The sequence below is a fragment of the Carassius auratus genome, chromosome 8 (assembly GCF_003368295.1).
Source record: "Carassius auratus strain Wakin chromosome 8, ASM336829v1, whole genome shotgun sequence".
NCBI classification, from domain to species: Eukaryota; Metazoa; Chordata; class Actinopteri; order Cypriniformes; family Cyprinidae; genus Carassius; species Carassius auratus.
In genome coordinates this window covers 21,920,410-21,941,568 of record NC_039250.1, presented here as the reverse complement: position 1 = coordinate 21,941,568, position 21,159 = coordinate 21,920,410, and the positions used below count along the sequence as shown (strand labels likewise).

Here is a 21,159-nt window from a genome sequence, read left to right as displayed (position 1 = left end):
GTTGTCATTTGATTGCTAGAAAGATTATTTCAATATGAAAGTTTCATTTTAAGTATGACAAAAGTTGTATGTCAAACAGGTTATTAAAGTCATAGTATTAAAAAGTATTAGGCTATTAATGGTGGAGGGGAAAAAAAGGCCCGTAAATGTTATACAAGACATTAATGGCTTTAATTTGACTCAAGTTTACACAACAATACAGTACATTTAAACAGAGGGCTTAATTACTAGACTACATTATAGCTGTCTGCAACTTCATTTCATAACAGTCCCTTTTATATGAAATCAGTAAAAATTACAAGGCGGATCTCTTCTCCATGTCCTTTCAGTTGTTTTATTCTGTCAGCTGTATGCGACGCAGATTTTCTTTCACTCGGACAAATTCTGGAACATTCTTCTCATCCTCTATGCGCCTCTGTTCCTCCATCTCATACTGTGGAGAAATAAGTCAACTTTACAAGACACTAAAATGTGATATGCGCAATTCCACGCAACAAAATGCATAGCCACAATAATCCACTTCATATATACACACACACACACACACATACATACATATATATAAAAAAAGAAAAAAAAAGAAAGGATGGTCTTGTATCTGGCAAACCTCTTGACCTCCATTTCAGTAATGAGGAACATCAAGCAGACAGAGATTGGCCAGTACCTCTTGCAGTTTCTGCTGTCTCTTACGGAGCTCTTGTTCCAGGTCAGAAGGAGGTCGGAGGGCAAGTTCCTCCTCTCGGTGCAGGTCAAGCCTCCTCTGCTGTAACACACGCTGCAGTTCGGGTTTCTCTTCCAACAACAGGCCTCTTAGAAAAAAAAAATATATAAAATGAAAAGGCATAGGGTCACAGTTTGCATGGATAAGTGCAGGCTTTTATTCTTTGTGGGTTATGTTGGTTTACTTCATTTGCAAAGTTAACATGTCTGATGTTACTCTTTACCTCTTGTGGCTGAGCAGAAGCTCCTTATGGAGATTCTGGCGACTGGGACACTCGCCGGGTGAGCCATTTAGTTTCCTGAGCTGAGTGAACTCATCTCCACTGTCTGTGCTTTGCTGGGACACAGGGGAATGACACTCATAATTCTCTGAAAAAGATAGCAAACATTCTAGACATGAACACCAAATTTCCACTTATGACTTGACATTTGTTTGGGAGGCAAATTGTAAGAGGTCTAAAATTATGTAGACAGGTTTATAATACAACGCAAATTAAACTCTGAGCATAGTCAGTGCCTGTACCTTTTTGGTGATGTCTGAATCCTGGCCTCTAGAGAGAGAGAGAGAGAAAAAAATATATATAAGTTAAATTAAAATACTGGTACACTAAAGTAGAAGTAAATAAATTTACCCAAATGAATGAGTTACTTCTAGCATGCAATTAAAATGGTGTAATGCGCCAGCATGTGCACCTGCTGATGAAAGCGCAGAATCAAATCAGCTCAGTGGACTGAGATGACATGCTCTGCCTCCTAATGCATGTTGGCTTCATTTACCAACAGAATGAATGAAGCAAAGAGGGCCATTTATAGCTCAACACTGAGGCTCTATTAAGTTATTTTTGACCTCCTGACCTCTGAAACACCGGCTCCAAAATGATGATTACAGACAACAGGACAGAGGTTCAAAATTGGATTTCTTAGAAAGCATTATAAAAAAATAAATAAAAAAAAAAAGTACAAACTTAAATATACATAGACTTGCAAAATAACTTCTAACACCAGCTCCCTTATTATATAAACTATAATGTGGATCAAGACAATAACAGTTTACTTAAGCTGTGTTTAAGACACTTTTTTTTGTAGCTAAATGGTTTAATCCAAATCCACTTGCATAATACGCTCAGGACATGCATTCCATGTGAACCTATGATTTTGGCAATGTTAGCGCTATACTCGACTGTTTGGTCTACAGGAACGTTTTAGGAACCTTGACGAGTCCACCTCTAAATGAGAACGTTAATCTTCTGGGCATCCTGCCCAGAGAATGGAGTTTATAACCAAGACCGGGTTAAACCAGCTTATTCTGGTCCAACAGTGCCACGCTCAAGGGCCATTTGTGTGTCAGCCACACCCCTGTCCCATCTCCACACTCCTAAACCAACATGATAGACTATTTACTTAAGTAAATGACTCATGCAAGTTATGATCATATTGTATAAAGGTTTGTGATAGGGTCATGAAAACTACTTGCTGGTAGTGACACCATTAAATGGGAACACAATTTACTGTGAAGACTGTGCATTGTTAAACCAACACAATGAATAACTCCAGAAACATTTTATATCCGAAAGACAGACTTAGGCTTGTAGTCAATGCAAATAAGCGTCATAAATGATTAAACTAGCAGCAAAACGGAAAACTGTTGTTTCTCTTAAAGTGAACGATGGAAGTGTAACTGGATAATAAAGACGTTTAATTGCCCGGATCATACTTTTTCCCCATTAAAAAAAATAAATAAGCCAACCCACACACACACACACACACACACACACACACTAAACTCATTTACTAAAATATGGTGACTTCAAACACCAGAAACCACTCACGTACGACTCATCGAAGACAATCGAACTACATATTTATTTAATTATTTATTTATTTATTTTTAGGACCACTCACCTCCACGCATACAGTTGATTGTTTTTTTGTTGGGTTCAGGTCCAGCATTGTGCGACCAGTGTCGAGGCTGTAGCCTTCGGTCAGCGTTTGCTCTGTTTATGTTCAGTGATGCTTGTTGCAGACATTACGTTTAAGCTCATTACGCCATTGCAGATTAACCTGAACCTATACGAGGCACGTAGGATGTCAGATTAACTAATTACCGTGTTGATTTTAACTGTATCCCTTCCTTGGAAAAAATAACTCTTGATCTCTTTATATTTTCCCCAGCAAGACAAATGAAAAGACAGAGAGACATCCGTCTATGCTAGTTAAATAAGCAAATGCATGTTAAGAGGTAGGCTATTTGTTTTCTGAACCAATGGGATTATTGTTCAATATTAAATCTTGTCCAAATTATGTAGTATTACGCTTGGTTTATTCCTCTACATTTAAGTTACATCAACTAACAATCACTCATTTATAAGAATTATAATTTTATAATATAATTAATTGAACACTATATACATATTGCCCATGTTCCCAAGCGTATTTATAAAGTCTTACCGTAAGCAGTCACAAGAGGGCAGTGTGATTTTTTTTAAGGGTTGTTTAAACGCTTCCCATGAGTGCTACTTATTGACGTCAACCAGGATGTGAGGTCATTGAGTAAATGTGTGTTCGCGCGTGTGTGTGTGGAGTGAGTATGATACTGGCTGTTTGTGTTTTTGAATATCTGTGTTTTGTGAGTGAGTGAGTGAGTGAGTGAGTGAGTGAGTGAGTGAGTGAGTGAGAATTAGGTCATTTTAAAAATCTACACCGTGATCTTATTTGATCTGGTCCGTGTTGCCCCGCTCGGATACAGAGATGATAATAACCGACTCGGGAGCTTGATGTAGCGATGATCGTGAGGCTTTTCACTAAACTCGGGGCATTCACAGTTGAAACTGTGGTAAGAAGTGATGACTCTATCAGATATACTAGAACAGGCAGGGTGCTGGATCTCGGTCCAGTATGCTCTGCTTGTTCACTGAGTATAACTGCGATTCTGATCTCACCATTACTTCTAACAGTGTGCGAGTCCCTGAAGTTAGTGAGCATCACAAATGTAACTTATTGTATTAATTTAAAGAAGAGACCACACCGGCATTTTTACGGTTATTTTATTACCCCCGGCCCCCACCCCCTCAAGGCCGTGGTATTGCTGATACCCATTGTTTAACAACCGACTGGTGGGTGTACGGGTAACCCATCTTAACTTGTATATCATGTGCATTGTGTTATGTCGAGTAAAAGCCGCCATCGTGCTTACGAGAGTAACCTCGGTTTGTAGAGGCGGTGTGATGAGACTCTGTAAATAAAGAAGAACACACACAAAACACCGTGGTTAAATTCGCATTTTAAAAAGAATATCTTTCTCTTGGGCTGAGTGTTAAATCTTACCTATGGACCCTTTGATACTGTATATAGAAGCCTTCTGGCTGTCGACCCACACTTTCATTCGTGTGTTTTCAGTCTCACACAACGATTCTTCTAATTCTTTGTTTTTCAGTGTCCTATGTTAAAAAAATAAAATAAAAAATCAAATTGGCTCAGAGTTTTAGCCTTAGGCCTACTGAGCCTCCAAACAAACACTGCTGTTTAGGTGGTTTATTTTATTGTACTGAAGTTCCAATAAAAGAAAAAAAAGTAAAGTTTTAATCATTGTATATTATTATATGTTAGCATAAAAATATATTAAGAGTTTATTTGCAAAAAACGGATAACTTCGTTTTAATATTTAAAAATTCTGTTTTTTTTAATCCATCAGCATTCCAATTAATATCAATCAAACTGCAGTAGGCTTATTTTGAAAAAATAATGACAAAAAAAAATACAGCTAAGACAAAAATAAAAGTTATGCGTTTTTGCAAATAAATGTATTTCATGTATTCAGTATAAATGATTTGGAGGTCTTACCCATTATCCAACGCAACAGTTTCCTTCTGCGTCAGGATTTGATTTTTGTTTTGAAATAATCCTAGATGATGATCGTATGTGGACTTTAGATGAATGTCCAGACTGTCCTTTGGTGCCTTGTGACAACATTTTAGCAGTCAGTACATTTCAAAAACACAAAGCTTTAAAAATCAGAACATGTTTAGATTGACTTAAGGCTGCCTATGTTAATTTTTAAGTAAGTTAATAGTAAGCAAATTAAAATCTTCATTCGAGGTAGGTTACATCAACTCACTTTAGTGTCATAATGAAAGACATTTCGGCGAGAGCTGGCCCGTGTCATCCTGTAATGGAGTCTTCTCCAGGGTTCGTCATTTTGTGCGAGGTGGGTTGGCTTGTCGTATGGCAATATCTGATCAATGTTAAAAGTAAGAAATATGTAAACACAAATGTAGGCTACAATCAAAAAGTGTACGAATTAACGTTAGATGTGTGAATAGAAACGTGCCATCATAATGTTTGAAATACCTGTATTTCCTTACTCCCTGTAAATGTATAATCGTTCTCATATCGCGGGAATGGAAAAGGATCTCGTTCTTGTGGCATATTTTCACAATATTTCCAAATGAGTCTGATGGAATGTAACAGATCGATGGTTTGAGATCTTGCAACTTTTTTTGTTGTCTCTCCTACTGTTGCCTAGAGACCAATTTAGTGAGCGTCAGTCTATTGGTCTGCAGCACCACACAGCTCCAGACGTAACTAACCCTACAGACAAGTGCATTTTAGTGTAAACCTTTATATTAACAGTTGATTAGGTGGCTGTAAACCGTGTTGTTGTTTTCTAGAACAGCCAAAAAAAAAAAAAAATATGTGAAAAGAATTGGCTGCTACGTACTAAAATGTGTTACCTCTAAATGTAGACCTCATATAATTAGCCTACTATAATGTTTGTTATTCAACCGTGTTATTGGTATTTAATGTAATTTTTTATTATTTACGGAAATGAATGTCTTGTATCTATACAAGAGGGACACGTTTGCAGTTGGATCTCAAGCCCAAAGAGACTGACCAATAGGAGAGCTGAGCGCGTTACACGCGTAGTATGTGCAAACAGTGTCTGGATAAAAGCCCTGCAATATTTACAGCACGTCTGTTACTGTCACACGCCTTTCCTAAATGAACGGATATTTTGGAAACAGAAATGTATTCAAGCCATGCGATTTTCAGTCTTGGAACGCAAAGTGTTTTTGTTGTTTTTCTGCTTCACTTACCTTTAACGGGGGCAACGGAATTACCCAGCTGCAAAGAGGTAGGTGCTCCTTTTACAGATTTTCTGAGACTGTAACGTGATATACAACAGTCTTTTAAAATAACGTGATTTCAAGTAGTTTGAACTATTTATTATATGCTGTTTATTTCTGACAGCTGCTAGAACTACATAATGCACTGAAATGATTGGCTGACAGACTGAATAATACATTTCTGAACTAATGCTGCTGCTCATGGAATACTGGTCATTATAAATACACAACATTATCCTGGAGGACTAGGCCAGTACATTTTATAAAATATATATAATGTACGGTCCATTAACAGTAACAGAAAACACTTTCTCTCCATTAATTACATGCTGAGAAAATCGTATTGTATACATCATCATACACAGCGATGCTGCCCCTTTACAAAGAAGAAACCATACGAAATTTAATCCAGGAACAAATAAAAAAAAAGAAGCTTGACAGCTCATATCAGTTAATAAAGCAAATAAAGGATGTGGACTGGATGTTTTCTTAGTTAATAAAAAGCTCACATGCATCATCAGCATTAGCTTTCAGTAAACTTGATTCCTTTCTGCGATATGTATGTTTTACCTCTGTGCTCTTTTCCCTCAAGAAAATAATTATGTTTGAATAAGAATGAACATGATCATGGAAATGGTTGACACACTTACTTGATCATTTATAGATAAGCTTGTCCGTTGGTCATAGAGAGCTGTGTGAATGGGGCATCTGCTGTTTTGATCAGCCGACAAACGGCTGCATTATTGTTGGTGTACTTAAACTGATATACTGGACTATAATAATAATATAATTTTATAACATTTTTATTATTGCAAATATAATTGAAAATAGACCAAGTGAAAATTGCCTTTGACCTTGTGAGAAAACAAAAAACAAAAAAACAAAACTTGTTTTCTGTGCATTCACCAGTTAATCTGACCCCTAAGAGGAACCATAGAAACAAATGAGTGTCTCTTCTGTTGCCTTGGTTTCTCGGGTTCATCATTTATATGGATGTGGGGATTATTATGTGGACTGGTTGCTCAGAACAACTTTCTATCTTTTTCTTTCTTTCTTTCTTTCTTTCTTTCTTTCTATCTTTCTTTCTTTCTTTCTTTCTTTCTTTCTTTCTTTCTTTCTTTCTCACTAAACCTTGCTTATTTTGCTGCACTAACACAAAGCACTTAGGAAGCACGTTCACTTATCACATTGAGGTCTTGTTAACTATTAATCTTGTTTCATTCCACATGGGTCATTCTGATTTGCTCTGTGAAAGTGAGGTGTCTGCTGTTACCTCAGGTGCCATTCTATCAGCTTAATTTGGTTCTTGTTTCTTGCCAGCTGTCTGTTCTTTGGGGGAGTTAGCTGTCGACATTTACAAACCCATTTAATTTGAGTCAAAATAATTGTTTCATTTCAACCACACCTTTAAGCACTTAAGTATCTTGTTACAGATTATTATGTCCTTAGATAAATTAGGATAAACTGATAAACAGGATGTTTGGAGATGTTAATATATATTCAAGATTTTATTTTTTCAGACTCTCTCGCTTTGCATAATGGTGAGTAAATAATACCTGCTAAAGACTGTTTGTTTAGACAAGGATTCGGAGACTTCCATGAAGTTGATCTCCAGTGGATCCGCCTACTGTGCAAATATTGATCTGACACAGTATTTTAAAAGGAGATATAATCCAGAAGAACATTATAAACAAGATGTTGGAAACTACAATTTTATATTATGTCTGTGAAGCACAAAATGACAAGTTGTGCATCTTAGCTATCAGCTATAGAGAACATTACTACTTAAAAGCACTCAGAGACACACTTTGGACCACTGCAGTTTTAATATTGCTGAAATATAGTATTGCAATCAAAGCTTTTTTCTTAGCAGAAGCTTTATGCTAATATAAATGACAAAATATAAAATAATTCCAACTTAAATCAGCATTTAATTTCCTTGTATTTATTTATTTGGGGAGTAGTTACACGTTAAACACTCAAAAAATCTGTTTTTTTCTACATTCATTTGATAACTGTTCAATATAATTTTCTTAAACACTAAATGAATCATTACTGAATAAGGTTTATGTGGTTGATATCTCCAATTATGCCAGCAAATGTACTACCCTGCACAAAACTCCATTTTGCAGTGGTCCTTTTGTCTTGTTTTCAAAATGAATTTCAATGCAGTTGGTTTTGTATGTTTCATTATTTTGCAGTCCGATTATCATTTTGAGTACACAGACTGTGATGTTTTGGGCTCTCGATGGAGAGTAGCAATACCCAACAAGCCTGAGACCTGCACTGGCCTTCCTGATCCAGTCAAAGGCACCCATTGCAGTGAGTAACTACAACACATACACACCGTCACTACTAGATAACACTCTATAGCATGCTATGTTACCAGGTGAAGGGTTTTTAAAGCTAGAAAGGCATTAATACTTTAATCTTTGTTGTTGTTTTTTTTCTTTTGTCAGCGTTTAGTTGTAATGAAGGTGAATTTCTGGACATGAGGACTCAAGAGTGTCAGAAATGCGTTGCAGGGACCTATTCTCTTGGGACGGGTGTTGCTTTCGACGAGTGGGACACTTTGCCCTCTGGCTTTGTCAGCCATGGCATCAGTATGAACTTAGGAGACACTCACACAAATTGCTCAAAGTGAGTGACTCATACATGTATGAAAAAATAAGAGCTACAGCATTTCAGGACATGCAAACGGGTGCTAGTGCTTAAAATTCAAGATCAAGTGGATGGCCGAGCCATTCAACATTCACTTAACCGTAATTGCATGCACAGAATGTTTATGCGAAAGTGCTTGACGAGTCAGGACCTTGAATTTTTGGAATAAAAATGAAACTGAAGAATGGACATTTATGAAAATTTGCTTTAATGGGGACCCATTGCATGTGTCTCTTGCATCTGTGCAGCTCAACATGGATCCCAAAAGGTGATTATATTGCGTCTAACACAGATGAGTGCACTTCAACTCTTTCATATGCTGTGAGTCTAAAGAAGCCTGGATCTGTGTCCTTCCAATACTTCTATCCAGACAACCACATGTTTTTTGAGTTTTATGTAAGTACTCTTGCTATGTTTTTATATATTTTTCCCAAACATATACAGAAAAAATAAAATATAAAATTGGTTTAATAACAACCACAAATGAGATACTGCATTGATATGGGATATGATATGCATGTGTTAACAGGTTCAGAATGACCAGTGTCAGTCTACAGACTCTCAGCGTCGCTGGATGAAGATATCAGAAAGTGATTGGGATTACCATTATGTGAGTCTATGTGTTTGTGTGTGTGTGTGTGTATTGGGACAAAATTTCTCATCAAATCATTTTTTGGTCCCCATGTTGAAACAAGCTTATAAATTATACAAAATTAAGTTGAAAATCTAAAGTTTCTTCTAAAGGGAAGGTTTAAGTGAAGAGTTGGTGTAGGGCAATAGAAAATACAGTTTGTACAGCATAAAATCTGTTTCACCGATAGAATGTCCCCATAAATCATGGAAACCCATCATGTGTGTGTGTGTGTTTTGAGAGAATACGAAGAACCCTCAGGCCCTAAAACCTTTTCTTCTTGCTATCTAACCAGGTGCAGCTGAGTAGTGGTAACAATGTCTTGTACTGGAGAACAACAGGTTTCTCTCTGGCTGCCAACACTGCCAAACCGGTTCTACTGAAGAACATTGCCATCTCAGGTATTTATCCATCACAATTCATTGTGCACTACCTTAAAAAAGACTGGCTAATTAAATAATAATCAACCTTTTCTTCAGGTGTCTCGTATACATCTGAGTGTTTTCACTGTAAGCCTGGTACCTTTAGTGATAAACCAGGGGCTGCCCGCTGTGTGCCATGCCCTGCTAATTCGTACTCTAATAAGGGAGCCACTGCGTGCCAATCCTGTGAGGCAGACAAATATTCAGGTATGTGTCTTAGCATTTTTAAAGCACTGTTCATGTTAATTCAGGTCAGTCATCAGCTGCTATTGTTATCATTTCACATTCATTATTGCTTATAGTTGTGTTATTTTTTACCTGTGTACTTAGACAAGTACATGAATGTTTACAGGGTGTTTTGTGTAAGTTGAATATTAGAGTACTTACAACATATTTATACTCCTTATGTAGGTGCATAAATGGTCCTGATGAAGTCTTTCAATTGAAAGAAGAAAATATATATAAACATTACATTAATCATACTGATTAAAACAATTCTATAAAAACATGAAAATATATTGAATTGTTGATATAATCATTAAATTATTTGTTGCTAAACTAACAAATACATCAGTCATATACTAGAAAATCATAATGCATGTAAGCATAGTTATTTTAAATGACTGGTGGTCACCAAACAAATGCCTTGTAAAGGTATTTAAACGTTATATCTGCATAGATGTGATCAAGCATGTAAATGTTCATGGAAATGACCTGCACTCACCAGTTCATGTACTCTATGGGATTTGCCTACTGTGTTTTATCACTTAATCTAAATGAGTGTGTGTTTTTCCTAATGCCACGGGCATTTTCCTCTGTGTGTGTTACTCCAGGAACTGGATCTGGAACCTGTCTACAGCGACCGCCTTGCACAACAACTGATTACTTCTATACTCACACACCATGTGACTCCAGTGGTCAGGTACCACAAAAAATCCAACAAATCTAGAGATTTATTTTATTTTATTTGTGTAACATCTCCAGATGACAACTGACTGTTTGTGTATATATTTAGACACAACTGATGTATAAGTGGATCGAGCCTAAGATCTGTAGTGAGAGTGTGGAGGGGGCAGTGCAGCTTCCGGCTTCAGGGGAGATGATGGCCTGCCCTCCATGCAATCCAGGATTCTTTCCCAACATCACCTCCACCTGTGAACCCTGCCCACATGGCTTCTGTTCAAATGGGACAGGTAGAGAGAGACAGCCAACAGCCAAAAATTAACGATTTCACTGACCTATGACAGCATATGCATCTCTGTTCTATCTCTTGATGGCAAAACTACATGTGTATATAACACTAAATGTATGGTTTAGTACAATATTGTAGCGCATCAATAACAGAACCCACTTTTATAAACAATCATGTTACATGTGTTCAGAATGCTCAGAGTGTCCTGCTGGAACGGAACCAGTCGTGGGTTTTGAATATAAATGGTGGAACAAAATGCCCAGCAATATGAAGAGTTCAGTCTTCAGCTCAGAATACAGAAGCATGGAGAGGAGCACAGGTAAGCCTAAATATCTCCTCAGTAGCTCTCCACACAATTTGATGAAAATTTTATATGATCTTATAATTTAATTAAAAAAAATTTGAGACATTGATTAAAGCATATGCTGATGTTTTTGTAGAGAGAGTCATTCTGTCATAGATGTATGTGAGTTATTGGGGGTTTGTTGGAACAGGCTGGGAGGTTGCAGGCGAGTACATCTACACCACACCAAGCAATCAGGACTCTGACTACATGATGCTGACACTCACAGTACCTGGATACAGGTGAGCACATACATGTGATAACAATTAGCTGCAGAATTTTATTAATGGTTTCAGTATATCATTATGAAGACAACATTAAAGCTAATACAAGAGACATAAACATGGGCTGATAATTTACTCAATACATTTTGTTTTTCCTTTTTGCAGCCCGCCTCATTCCCTCAGTGAAGACAATGAGAGAGTTCAGCTTTCCAGAATAACATTTGTTTTTGAAACAAAGTGTACAGCTGATTGTAAACTCTATTTCATGGCAGTGAGTTTGACTGTATTTTACAGCATTGTATACATGACATTTACAATTACAGCTTTGTGTCTTATGTTCACCAAGACTACATTTATTTGAACAAAACAATACAATTAGTAACATTGTGAAATATTATTATAATTTATGTTCTATTTATATCTTGTTTGGTGCCTAAGTGTTTTATTTTATTTTTTCAATATCCAAATTATTATAATTTCTTAATTCCTTAATTTGCAGGGTATTCATTGTCTGAATTGTCTTTGCAGGGGCAAAGGGAATGGAGTAATATTGTGGAGAGCTGGTCTGGCACTATAGGGAAGCAGTCCTACTCTTATATTATTAAAAGCAATAACACTGTTACCTTCACCTGGGGTTTTCAACGCACTGGGATCTTCAGTATGGTAAGATTAAATTAGAAACTTTCTTTTTTTTTGTTTTTCGTTTTTACTGTTAAGTATACAGAGAATTTCAACTCTTTTGATGATCTATGGCTGTGTGTCTGTCTTACAGAAAAATGAATACAGCTCTGACTATGCTAAGATCTACTCTGTTCACATCACTAATGTGATTGGGGGTGTGGCGTCAGAATGTCGTCAGTGTGCTCTGGCTGCCGTTGACTCTGAGTCTGCATGCGTCCCCTGCCCTCCAGGACACTACATGCTGAACGGCACAGGAGTGTGTAAAAGCTGTCCCTCAAATACCATCATCAGGCCCGAGCAGCCAATCGGAAAGCAAGCCTGCATACCTTGCGGACCCAATACTTACAGTAATGAAGTAAGCATGATTTATTAAAACAAAAGAAGTACAACTTTCAAAACTGGTCTCTAGACCATGTGCTCTTTTCCATAACACAAACGCTGTGGTCTCAGGCATTGATGTAGCTAGCTTTTGAACAGTATCTGTTTATGCCAGTAGGTGGGACTGTTGTCAGTCGACGGGTTTCAGTAAACCTTCTGAGCTAATAATAAAAGTGTTCTGCAATCTTGAGAACGTATGTATAACTTCTGTGCTAATTAAATTGTGCACAGTTTACAATGTAACCTTGTAAATGTGTAGTTTTGGGTTAAATAAAAAAATAAAATAAACAGCAATAAATGCATCTTGAATGCATTGGTATAGATTATAGAATATATATGATCATTCATATCATATTTGTTTTTATCTTCTGGCAATAGAAATAATAATTTTGCAATGCACTGTATACATAAATAGTCAAACAAATAAGACATTGGTTGCAAAATATTTTAGACCTTGTGTTTTAATGATTGTTAAACATCCCTAGCATAATTATATAATTGCAATGCATATTAGCCATACACTATAATTTTTGCTGCTTGTATAAAAGTTCTGGTCATATATAAGAATTTCTGTCATAAAATGAAAATTTTATTCCGTCCTGCATACTTGGTGAAGTGAAATGATTAATACTTATAAAAATAAATTATTATTACATTACAACATAACTTAGAATATACAAATTATATATATATATATATATATATATAAATGATTTACAATTAAATTAAAGAATATTCTTATTTTTAATAATGATTACATTAGTATATTTTATTATTGTGTATGCATATTGTAAGTGACTTTCTTTATATTGATTTTCACAAATCATGCACATTCCAACTATTTTATATATCTATTCACTTCTGTTGCAAATGTTTGTCCTCTCTGTTCACAGGGCCGTTCTGCGTGCATGAGTGACTGTACATTAGCACTGCATTATAAAGGAGAAATGCTGAATTATGATTTCTCTCTGCTGGCAAATGTCACTGGCTTCCAGAGCAGCCCACGCTTCACCAGTAAAGGGCTGCAGTATTTCAACCATTTCAATGTGGCGCTGTGTGGTACAGAAGTAAGAGAAAATTTGACCAGATTCCGTTTTTATGAATCACTAAAGTGTAAAGTATGCAGTGATGTCTGAGTTATTAAAAGCTCAGCATGAAACATTAAAGTGTGTCTTTCTCTCATTTAGAAGAGAGCTCTTGCATCCTGTGTGGAAAATGTAACTGAAAGCAAGAGGGATGTAAAAGGCTACATCTGTCAGTCTACCGTAGTACCTTCTGAGGTCAGGGGTCAGAGTGTTGTGTCCTCTCAGCCCTTCAGTATTGGAGAAACTTTAATCGGTGAGTGCTACCACAGCTTTGAAATCTCTATCAAACAAACCTATCCCACTTGGTCCTGTGGATTCATCAGATGCAAACTTTTTATACTAGGAGTGACAACTGACTTCAAATTTGATGACATCTTGTCATTGGATGGCAACTTTCCTGATGAATCAGAGCTGCCTGATGTCATATTCTATTACAGGTGAGTGTACTTACTTGCAGTGATCTGTGTTTAGTTTATTCTAATGTTAAGTTCATTCTAATCATATTCACAAACAATTTTTGTTGACCTCAACTCAGAATCTCAGTGGATTTAGTTCAGACTGATCTGCAATGATGTTCTTCCCATTATGGTGTCAACAGATCTAGAGAAAGGACACAAGCATGTAATAATGGAAGATCAGCCTCCATTAGGCTCCGATGTGCTCCCACTGTAGCACTGAAGAACCATGTTTCCTTACCAAGGTACAACATGAAAATAGGTTTTCCTTTTGGGTAGGGTTGCCCCATTATTCAACACAACACCAAAACTGCTTAGTGTGATTATCAAACCACAAAGGCTGTGATTTAATTAAAGGGATAGTTCAGCCTCTTGTCGTTCCAAACTCTTAAGTAGGGCTGCACGATAAATCACATGCGATATTTAATGCGCATCTTGTCAGTAAAGCCGGTTCTTTAATCATCTGTAACTCTCCATCACCTACGTGTTCACATGGAGCAACATTAACAGACCAGTTGTTCACTGACTAGCTGCGTAAAACCATGTTCATATTTTGCATTAGTGGTTCAACCACTAAGGTTGACTATTTTAATAATGTCCTTACTACATTTCTGGGCCTTGAACATGCTAGTTGCCTTGCTGTCTATGCAGGGTGAGAAAGCTCTTTGATTTAATCAAAAAAATCTTAATTCGTCCTCTGAAGCTATATATAAAATTTGATTTTATTCTCCCAAATGGTGCAGCTCTACTTTTGTGGCTGTTACAAGACAAAAACAAGGCCAATCAAGACACTGATTTGAAAGCGTGTGTGGTGAATATTGTATGGTTTGAGACTAAACTGTAATCCTGGTTTTATGTATGCATTCCAACTCAGACAATGGAAGAATATTACTGTTTATTGCTAGTTTTGTTTATGTGTGTGCACTTAATATAGCAACTGTTCAGAGGGCACCTGTGATGGCTGCTCCTTCCATTTCCTGTGGCGGTCCCAGTATGCCTGTCCTCTCTGCTCTGAGAGGAACTATAAGGAGATTGTGAGCGCTTGTATCCAAGGAATTCAGGTACATGTCAATTCACATAATGATAGACCGCACAGTTTGTGAAAAAGAGAAAGGCTCTTTTTTCTGGCTCTGAATGTTTTTATTTGACCATTTATTAGATGACTTAAAGTAGCTAAAATGTGTTTATGTTTCTCAGAGGACTACCTATGTGTGGCAACAACCTCTGAGGTGCACAGGTGGGGTGTCACTGCCTCCTCAGAAGGTCAGTGCCTGTGTGACGCTGGACTTCTGGCTGAAGTTTGGTGTCTCCATCGGAACTGTGGCTGCTATATTGCTCATTACCATCAGCTGCTACTTCTGGAAAAGGACTCGCAAGTGAGAGTTCATTACTGAAAGTCATCCTTAAAAATGGGACCAAATACTTTACTTTACTTTCTTTCATAGAAATATATTCATATATATTCATAGATTACAAATTTTGATCTATTCATCGCCACTTGAAATTAAAGTGTAGTGCTCAATCTCATAATTCAATGAATTTAAGTGTAAATTCATAGTTGATAACTGTACTGTATAACACTGACTTTGTGAAATTAAGACAAAAAGAACAACTTACAACTTCATACTGCCACAAAGATGGATGTGAATGTGTTCTTTTATCACTATAAGCCCAACTGTAGATAAATTGGGGATAAATGTTGGCTGCTGTATGAATAAAAGTATTCATACCCTTTCTTTAGGCTGCAGTATAAGTACTCAAAGCTAATGATGACTGCAGGAGATAAGGAGTGTGAACTTCCAGCTGCAGATAGCTGTGCCATCATGGAGGGAGAAGATGCAGAGGATGACCTCATCTACCTCTCCAAGAAATCTTTCTTCACTAAGATCAAGTCATTTTCCAGAGAGGTAAGGACAGACAAGATAGACTTAATTTTGGCCGTACTATAAACTCTATAGCTATATTCTTGATGGATGCTATACATGTTTTTAATGTTACAGATATATTAGCATTAACCGGCAGATACAGACATTTTCTTGACAAACTGCTGTTATTTTACAGAGGACGTCAGATGGCTTTGATTCTGTTCCTCTAAAATCATCAGCTGCACAGGAGATGGAGATGACCTAGAACTTCTGAGACACAGGGAGAGCCAGCAAGAAATGTTCGGCCTGTCACAAGCCATCTTTGATGCTAGATCTGACCATATAAAATCAATACTTTTATTCCCAAAAGAGACACTGAGCAAAGGAAAAAAAAATATTGATTAACATGTCTGCCTTATTCAAGTCACCTCATAAACATGTGATGTGATTTCAAAACTGGCTAAAGAAGAATTTAAAAAGCTTTTTTTTTTTTTTTTTTTTTATAAATGATGTTAGTTTTTTTAAGACCTATATCACTGTATAGGCTTATAACATTTTATACCAAACCTGTATGCTTGTGAAAGATAAAGATAATTCTAAAAAATGTACATTGCATTTGTTTGACGTCATCGTGTGTGATATATCAAATATGTTCTCTTTCTTCTCTTAACTTGGGTCAGTGAGAGTTGAGAGCTAAACCTGCCTTACAAGTGGTTACACTATGTTGTAGACCATTTTCTTTTTCTTTTCTTTTTTTTTCAAATGTTTTGGCATACTAGCATTTATGTTTTGTAGACCTTTTTTGTTATCTTATTTGAATTTTGTAAGATTTTCTTAATATAGCCTACTTGATAAAGCTAATGTGTTTATTCTTATTAAATCTTGATATTAACTATAATTACACAAAGCTACAGCAAGAAATAATATCGATATGCACAAAAAAATAAAAAAGCAAATGTCTATCTGTTATTTGCTATTTAAATAATGTTTTATGTTGCGTCAATTTGTTCAATGCAGTGGCTCAGAAGGTGACCGTTTCCATAGTAACGAATGTAAACAATTAAACAATGAGCCCGTGCAGCTCCAAAATCATCTGATAGTTAACGTTAGTTATCTGGAGCGCCGAAAGATGCCGAAAAAGAAAGGAAACAAGGGCAAGGGAAAAGGGTAAGCATGAAAGGTCTGGGTTTAGGTTTGATACAGTATGCCTTTGAGGTAACGTTACTTGTTTCTCTAATTGTCTTTACACGTCACGTCTTTACAGAAAAGGTAAGAAAGAAGGCAAACATGAGTCTAAAGCCGACAAGAATTCAGAGATCGAAAAGTTCAAATCAAACGCTGATTTATGGGAGGCGAAGTTTAATATCACGGAAATTTCGCGTGTCGAGTATCGCGAAGCCACTCGCGCGCTCGCTAAAGCCAACGAGGAGCTCGCGAACCAGCAATACAGAGCCGAGAAAGACACAAACGATATCATTACTTTTCTGAAGAGAGCAGACCGTGAAAAGACAGCAACGGTTAGTCTGCTTTTGTCATTTTATATTTTTATCATAATAATCAGTTTATCCACCAGTGCTGTTAATTTTCTACTAATTTGTCTACTACAAGATTGCTGCATTAGAAGAACAACTAAAAAGAGAAAAAGAGAAGGCTTTACAAGAGAAAGACCTTCTGGTAAGCAATGATTGAATTTGAGTTATTTTACAAATTAATTGGCATTGTGTCAAGATGTTACAACTGGAATTTTAAGAGCTGTTATCATGCTGGACTTGAATTTCACCCCTCATTCGTTTGAGCTGACTGGCTGTTATAGGTGGCTGAATACATGCAGAAGATTGATGCTTTAGAAGAGAGGTTTAAGCAGAGGTCAAGCGACTTCCAGAGGATGCAGGGCGAGCTCAAAACCATTAAGCATTTTCGCAAAATAAAGGCCAATCTGGAAGAGGACCTGATCAGTGTACTTCACAGTCATTACTAATAACTATTTTATGTAATAAGCAATGTAGATGCATGAAAACTCCAGACATGTAATGTATTTCTTGTGCTTCTAGATGAGAGAAAAAATTTATATTGCTGACCGTGGACACCAAGAGAGTCTGGCGAGAACAGAGTACAAGTTCTACACAGCACGAGTGAGAAAACCCAGATGCGAAATATATTATGCATCCATTGATAAGAAAGACATAATGCATAGAAACATGTTTCAGAAAGTGCATTTACCATCATATTTAAAAATCCATTTGTTACGGATTTTTAGATACTTTGTCACGACCATATGTGCCATTAAAATACATGCTAGAACAGTTGGTGATATCTTCTTCTATATAGATTCATCTTGAGAAGGAAGCAGAGCAAAAGATCACTCAGCTTGCAGAGCAAGCACATCATGAAGCTATTGCGTGAGCAGCTATTCTTTTAATTTTATTATTGAAAACATAACTCGTTAGGATTTACTCATCCCCATTCATATATGATTTTTGTATGTCTATCATTTGTGTTTATTGGAGTCAAATCTTCAGTTTTTGCTCCCAACAGGCAGCTCGGTACAGCGTCACATACTGTTTTCAATGAGAATGTACGATTGAATGAGGCACTGAACTATTACGTGAAAGAGGCAGAGGAACTGAAGAGGACCAATATAACCTTGACAGAGAAGAATGCTTCCCTTGCTCTCTTAAAGGTGCTACCACTAACAGACTATCAGGAATTTTAAGAGACAGTTTCTCTGTAGAGTATTTACTTTAAGCATACGTTTAAAGAAATCGAAGTACAATTTAACCTTGTAAAACCTGACATTTGAAAAAATTGTCTAGTAAATCTAATTTTTAGAAATGGAACAGTTTATTGAACAGTTCACACTCAAGTAGGAAGAGAACATAGAAGTTTTATTAAGAGGCCAGAACTGCACAAAATATGCAGTTGGGTGAAGATATTGTTATTTATATGAACAAAAAGTATTATGTTGAAATTCTAATAGCTTAAACAGTACACTATAGACTTCTCACATAAAATGTATATAAATATCAGTTTTCACTCTGTATATCCCATCAATATTTCTTAGTAAAATGATTTTTAAATGCCTAGATTCTGTAGTTACTAATGTGGAGGCAAAACATATAATGAAATCGAAGAATGACTGAAAGAAGTACAAACATTCCTTAAAAGCCTGATGTATCATATTTGATACTCACTTTTTAACTTAAATTTGTGCATCAGTATGATAGAGTAGGCTTTATGGAGTTAACTATGCTGGCTTTCAGAGATGCTCATGTTTTTCATTGTGTTCAGCACATTGCATCTCTCCAGCGATGTAGACTGACTCTCAAACTGATTCATTCTGCAGGAGACGAATGAACTGATAAGAAAAGAAGTTGATTCCCAGAATAGGTCCCAACAAAATGAGATCTCCGAGCTGAGGGCTAAATTGGTCACACTTGAGCAAGCACTGGGCATCATGTCTGGGGAGTTTGAGCAGGAGAGAGAAGAGGTGGAGCAGCGTGCCATGGTCAGTTTGCAGGCCGACAGCACAGACCTTGAGAGGTTGGAAATGCTTTTAGCTGCCCGCGAGAAGGAGCTGGGCCAAGTGAAACGGCTGGCTCAAAGCATCATTGAGCAGCGCAAAGAACTTGAACTCTTCTTTCATGAAGCTCTTGACCATGTGAGGAAGGAAATAGGAACACAGCAACACCTCTACAGGTTTGCAAAAGTTATGAAAACTAAACACTGCTCTGTGAAATATCCTTTAATAGGCCATTTTGAAGATTGAGCTTCACATTTGGGAGTGCTTCACATATTTGAAGATGATCTTGTATGTAGACAGGAGGCTCTGAAGGCCTATCGCTGGAGAATGAATGAGGCTCGGGCTGGAAGGTTGGAGTATCCTCGTATACGGACCTTCTCTAATGCCCCACACAGCACCAATGATGTTCAGACTGACCTGGAAGAAGCTGACAAATGGTGTGAGAGCTTTAAGTGCAGAATTACTAATTGCTCTTAACGTGCACCACTAATCAAGATGACTATGATGATGAAAATGGTCTGGTGTCATTTTAGGAGCAACTTGAAAAGCTCCAGTGTGGATATTTCTGATCTAACATGGGAGCAGAAAGCGAGACTAATCAATCTGCTTTTTGCTAAATTGAACTGGCAAAAAACAAGGTAAATAGATCTATAATTGTATTTGTTTATGCACTAGACAACATTTGAAGTGGATCAAAACCTTTCATAAAAGTTATCCTGAAACCAGAATGCGTTCTTGTCTTCGGACATTTTATACTTTTTTGTATAAAAGCACACACACAAACACACACATTATCTACATTCATTCAAAAAAATAAGTTAATGCAAAATCTTTGTTGATTTTTTATTTTTTTAAACAGACTGGAATTCAGTAGAATTCAGTATTTATTTTTAATTTTATGTAAGTGATGTCCATTGAAATGTTTGCTGGATCCGAATGAGTAAAAAGGAATTTGGATATCGCATTGCTGATCTGTATGGAAGACATTTGAAATGACAATTACAAGTAAAAGAGAAGAAAATTAATCAACAACACTGCACCATTTGTTGTTAGCATTGCCATGACGTCACTCAAATAATCCAGAAATCAGATTTAGATTATCTTTTGCCTGGATTTCTTTGCATTTTACAAATTCCCTAAGACAGTTTAGGGTCTCAGATGCTTACGCATTGTTTCATCCTTGTGTGAAAGTGTCCTTGTTTCTGTAGTGACAGACAACATGGTGCCAAATAGTTTTCATGGCCCACCTCAACTCTACAATGAAACATTTTTTTTTTTTTACTCCCTGACAGGAAACCAGTCCATCTTCCATCTCTAACAACAGCTACCTCTGAGAAGATCCAGTTTAGCAGTGATGCAGGGTAAGGCCCAGTGTGATGGATAACACTTATGATGTTCTTTTACAAGAATAATGATAATGTTTTTTGTTGTCTTATATGTGCTAAGTCAAACCATTTTTCCTTCATAGATTTACTGAAGAAAAACGTAGCCTGACTTTTATAACCCAGATGCCCAGTATGACCTCTGAATCCTGTGTTCTACCAGCCCTTAAAAGCACCTGACTGTAAAACTTTTCATTTTGTGTTATAGTCAGATATTTCATTTAAAAATATATAGAACAAGACTGTAATTCCCTGAAGTAAAATCTTCAAAATGTATTTCATCCATCTTCAGACAAATAACTTCCACTTCCTTCTCTATCCACTGATTTATTTTGTTATTGTTCTATTAGGTTTAGTGTTAATATATGATCTTTTTTTTTCTCTTTGCATCACTGCATTCTATAGCTATATTGTTCTTTCTCTTTTTGTCAATCATGATGATGTATAACAATTCTTATTTTATTTGTTCTTATAAAG

General features: G+C 36.6%; 3 protein-coding genes, 1 non-coding gene and 1 pseudogene across 4 annotated transcripts; 3 read left to right on the top strand and 2 right to left on the bottom strand.

The window, feature by feature from the left end:
• Positions 1-152: 152 nt before the first annotated feature.
• LOC113106776 (protein FAM107B-like) lies at positions 153-2,777 on the bottom strand (annotated as a pseudogene).
• A 503-nt stretch (positions 2,778-3,280) lies between these two features.
• On the top strand, positions 3,281-3,658 carry LOC113108026 (small Cajal body-specific RNA 2). The gene has a single exon (XR_003292744.1).
• An 88-nt stretch (positions 3,659-3,746) lies between these two features.
• On the bottom strand, positions 3,747-5,310 carry LOC113107632 (uncharacterized protein C1orf194 homolog). The gene is made up of 5 exons (XM_026270273.1): positions 5,068-5,310; positions 4,835-4,951; positions 4,561-4,676; positions 4,045-4,157; positions 3,747-3,952 (listed from the first exon to the last, which is right to left on the bottom strand). Exons 1-5 carry the CDS (start codon positions 5,143-5,145, stop codon positions 3,882-3,884), a joined length of 495 nt encoding a protein of 164 aa, XP_026126058.1. The 5' UTR covers positions 5,146-5,310; the 3' UTR covers positions 3,747-3,881.
• A 251-nt stretch (positions 5,311-5,561) lies between these two features.
• LOC113107630 (UPF0577 protein KIAA1324-like) lies at positions 5,562-16,674 on the top strand. Its single transcript, XM_026270272.1, has 22 exons — positions 5,562-5,851; positions 8,045-8,165; positions 8,303-8,483; positions 8,753-8,900; positions 9,034-9,114; positions 9,431-9,536; positions 9,615-9,764; positions 10,391-10,479; positions 10,573-10,750; positions 10,940-11,068; positions 11,244-11,334; positions 11,482-11,587; positions 11,845-11,979; positions 12,089-12,352; positions 13,269-13,442; positions 13,563-13,713; positions 13,804-13,897; positions 14,059-14,160; positions 14,850-14,976; positions 15,113-15,291; positions 15,657-15,822; positions 15,977-16,674. The coding sequence occupies exons 1-22, from the start codon at positions 5,744-5,746 to the stop codon at positions 16,043-16,045; spliced, it is 2,949 nt and encodes a 982-aa protein (XP_026126057.1). The 5' UTR covers positions 5,562-5,743; the 3' UTR covers positions 16,046-16,674.
• Positions 16,675-16,813: 139 nt separating this feature from the next.
• Positions 16,814-21,067, top strand: bbof1a (basal body orientation factor 1a). The gene is made up of 12 exons (XM_026270269.1): positions 16,814-16,947; positions 17,045-17,297; positions 17,389-17,454; positions 17,594-17,737; positions 17,832-17,912; positions 18,109-18,179; positions 18,316-18,460; positions 19,124-19,476; positions 19,597-19,737; positions 19,834-19,938; positions 20,593-20,661; positions 20,769-21,067. The coding sequence occupies exons 1-12, from the start codon at positions 16,910-16,912 to the stop codon at positions 20,860-20,862; spliced, it is 1,560 nt and encodes a 519-aa protein (XP_026126054.1). The 5' UTR covers positions 16,814-16,909; the 3' UTR covers positions 20,863-21,067.
• Positions 21,068-21,159: the final 92 nt, after the last annotated feature.

Bases quoted from the DNA above. Each gene is read 5' to 3' on its own strand.
- LOC113107632 (XM_026270273.1), bottom strand. From the start codon at position 5,145: ATGCCACAAGAACGAGATCCTTTTCCATTCCCGCGATATGAGAACGAT. The intron at 4,677-4,834 runs GTGAGTTGATGT...TGTTGTCACAAG, and splicing joins TCTTTCATTATGACACTAAA to GCACCAAAGGACAGTCTGGA. The intron at 3,953-4,044 runs GTAAGATTTAAC...CTTTATTTACAG, and splicing joins CAGTATCAAAGGGTCCATAG to AGTCTCATCACACCGCCTCT.
- LOC113107630 (XM_026270272.1), top strand. From the start codon at position 5,744: ATGTATTCAAGCCATGCGATTTTCAGTCTTGGAACGCAAAGTGTTTTT. The intron at 11,335-11,481 runs GTGAGCACATAC...TCCTTTTTGCAG, and splicing joins CTCACAGTACCTGGATACAG to CCCGCCTCATTCCCTCAGTG. The intron at 13,898-14,058 runs GTGAGTGTACTT...TGGTGTCAACAG, and splicing joins GATGTCATATTCTATTACAG to ATCTAGAGAAAGGACACAAG.
- bbof1a (XM_026270269.1), top strand. From the start codon at position 16,910: ATGCCGAAAAAGAAAGGAAACAAGGGCAAGGGAAAAGG. The intron at 17,738-17,831 runs GTACTTCACAGT...TTGTGCTTCTAG, and splicing joins TGGAAGAGGACCTGATCAGT to ATGAGAGAAAAAATTTATAT. The intron at 19,738-19,833 runs GTGTGAGAGCTT...GTGTCATTTTAG, and splicing joins CTGGAAGAAGCTGACAAATG to GAGCAACTTGAAAAGCTCCA.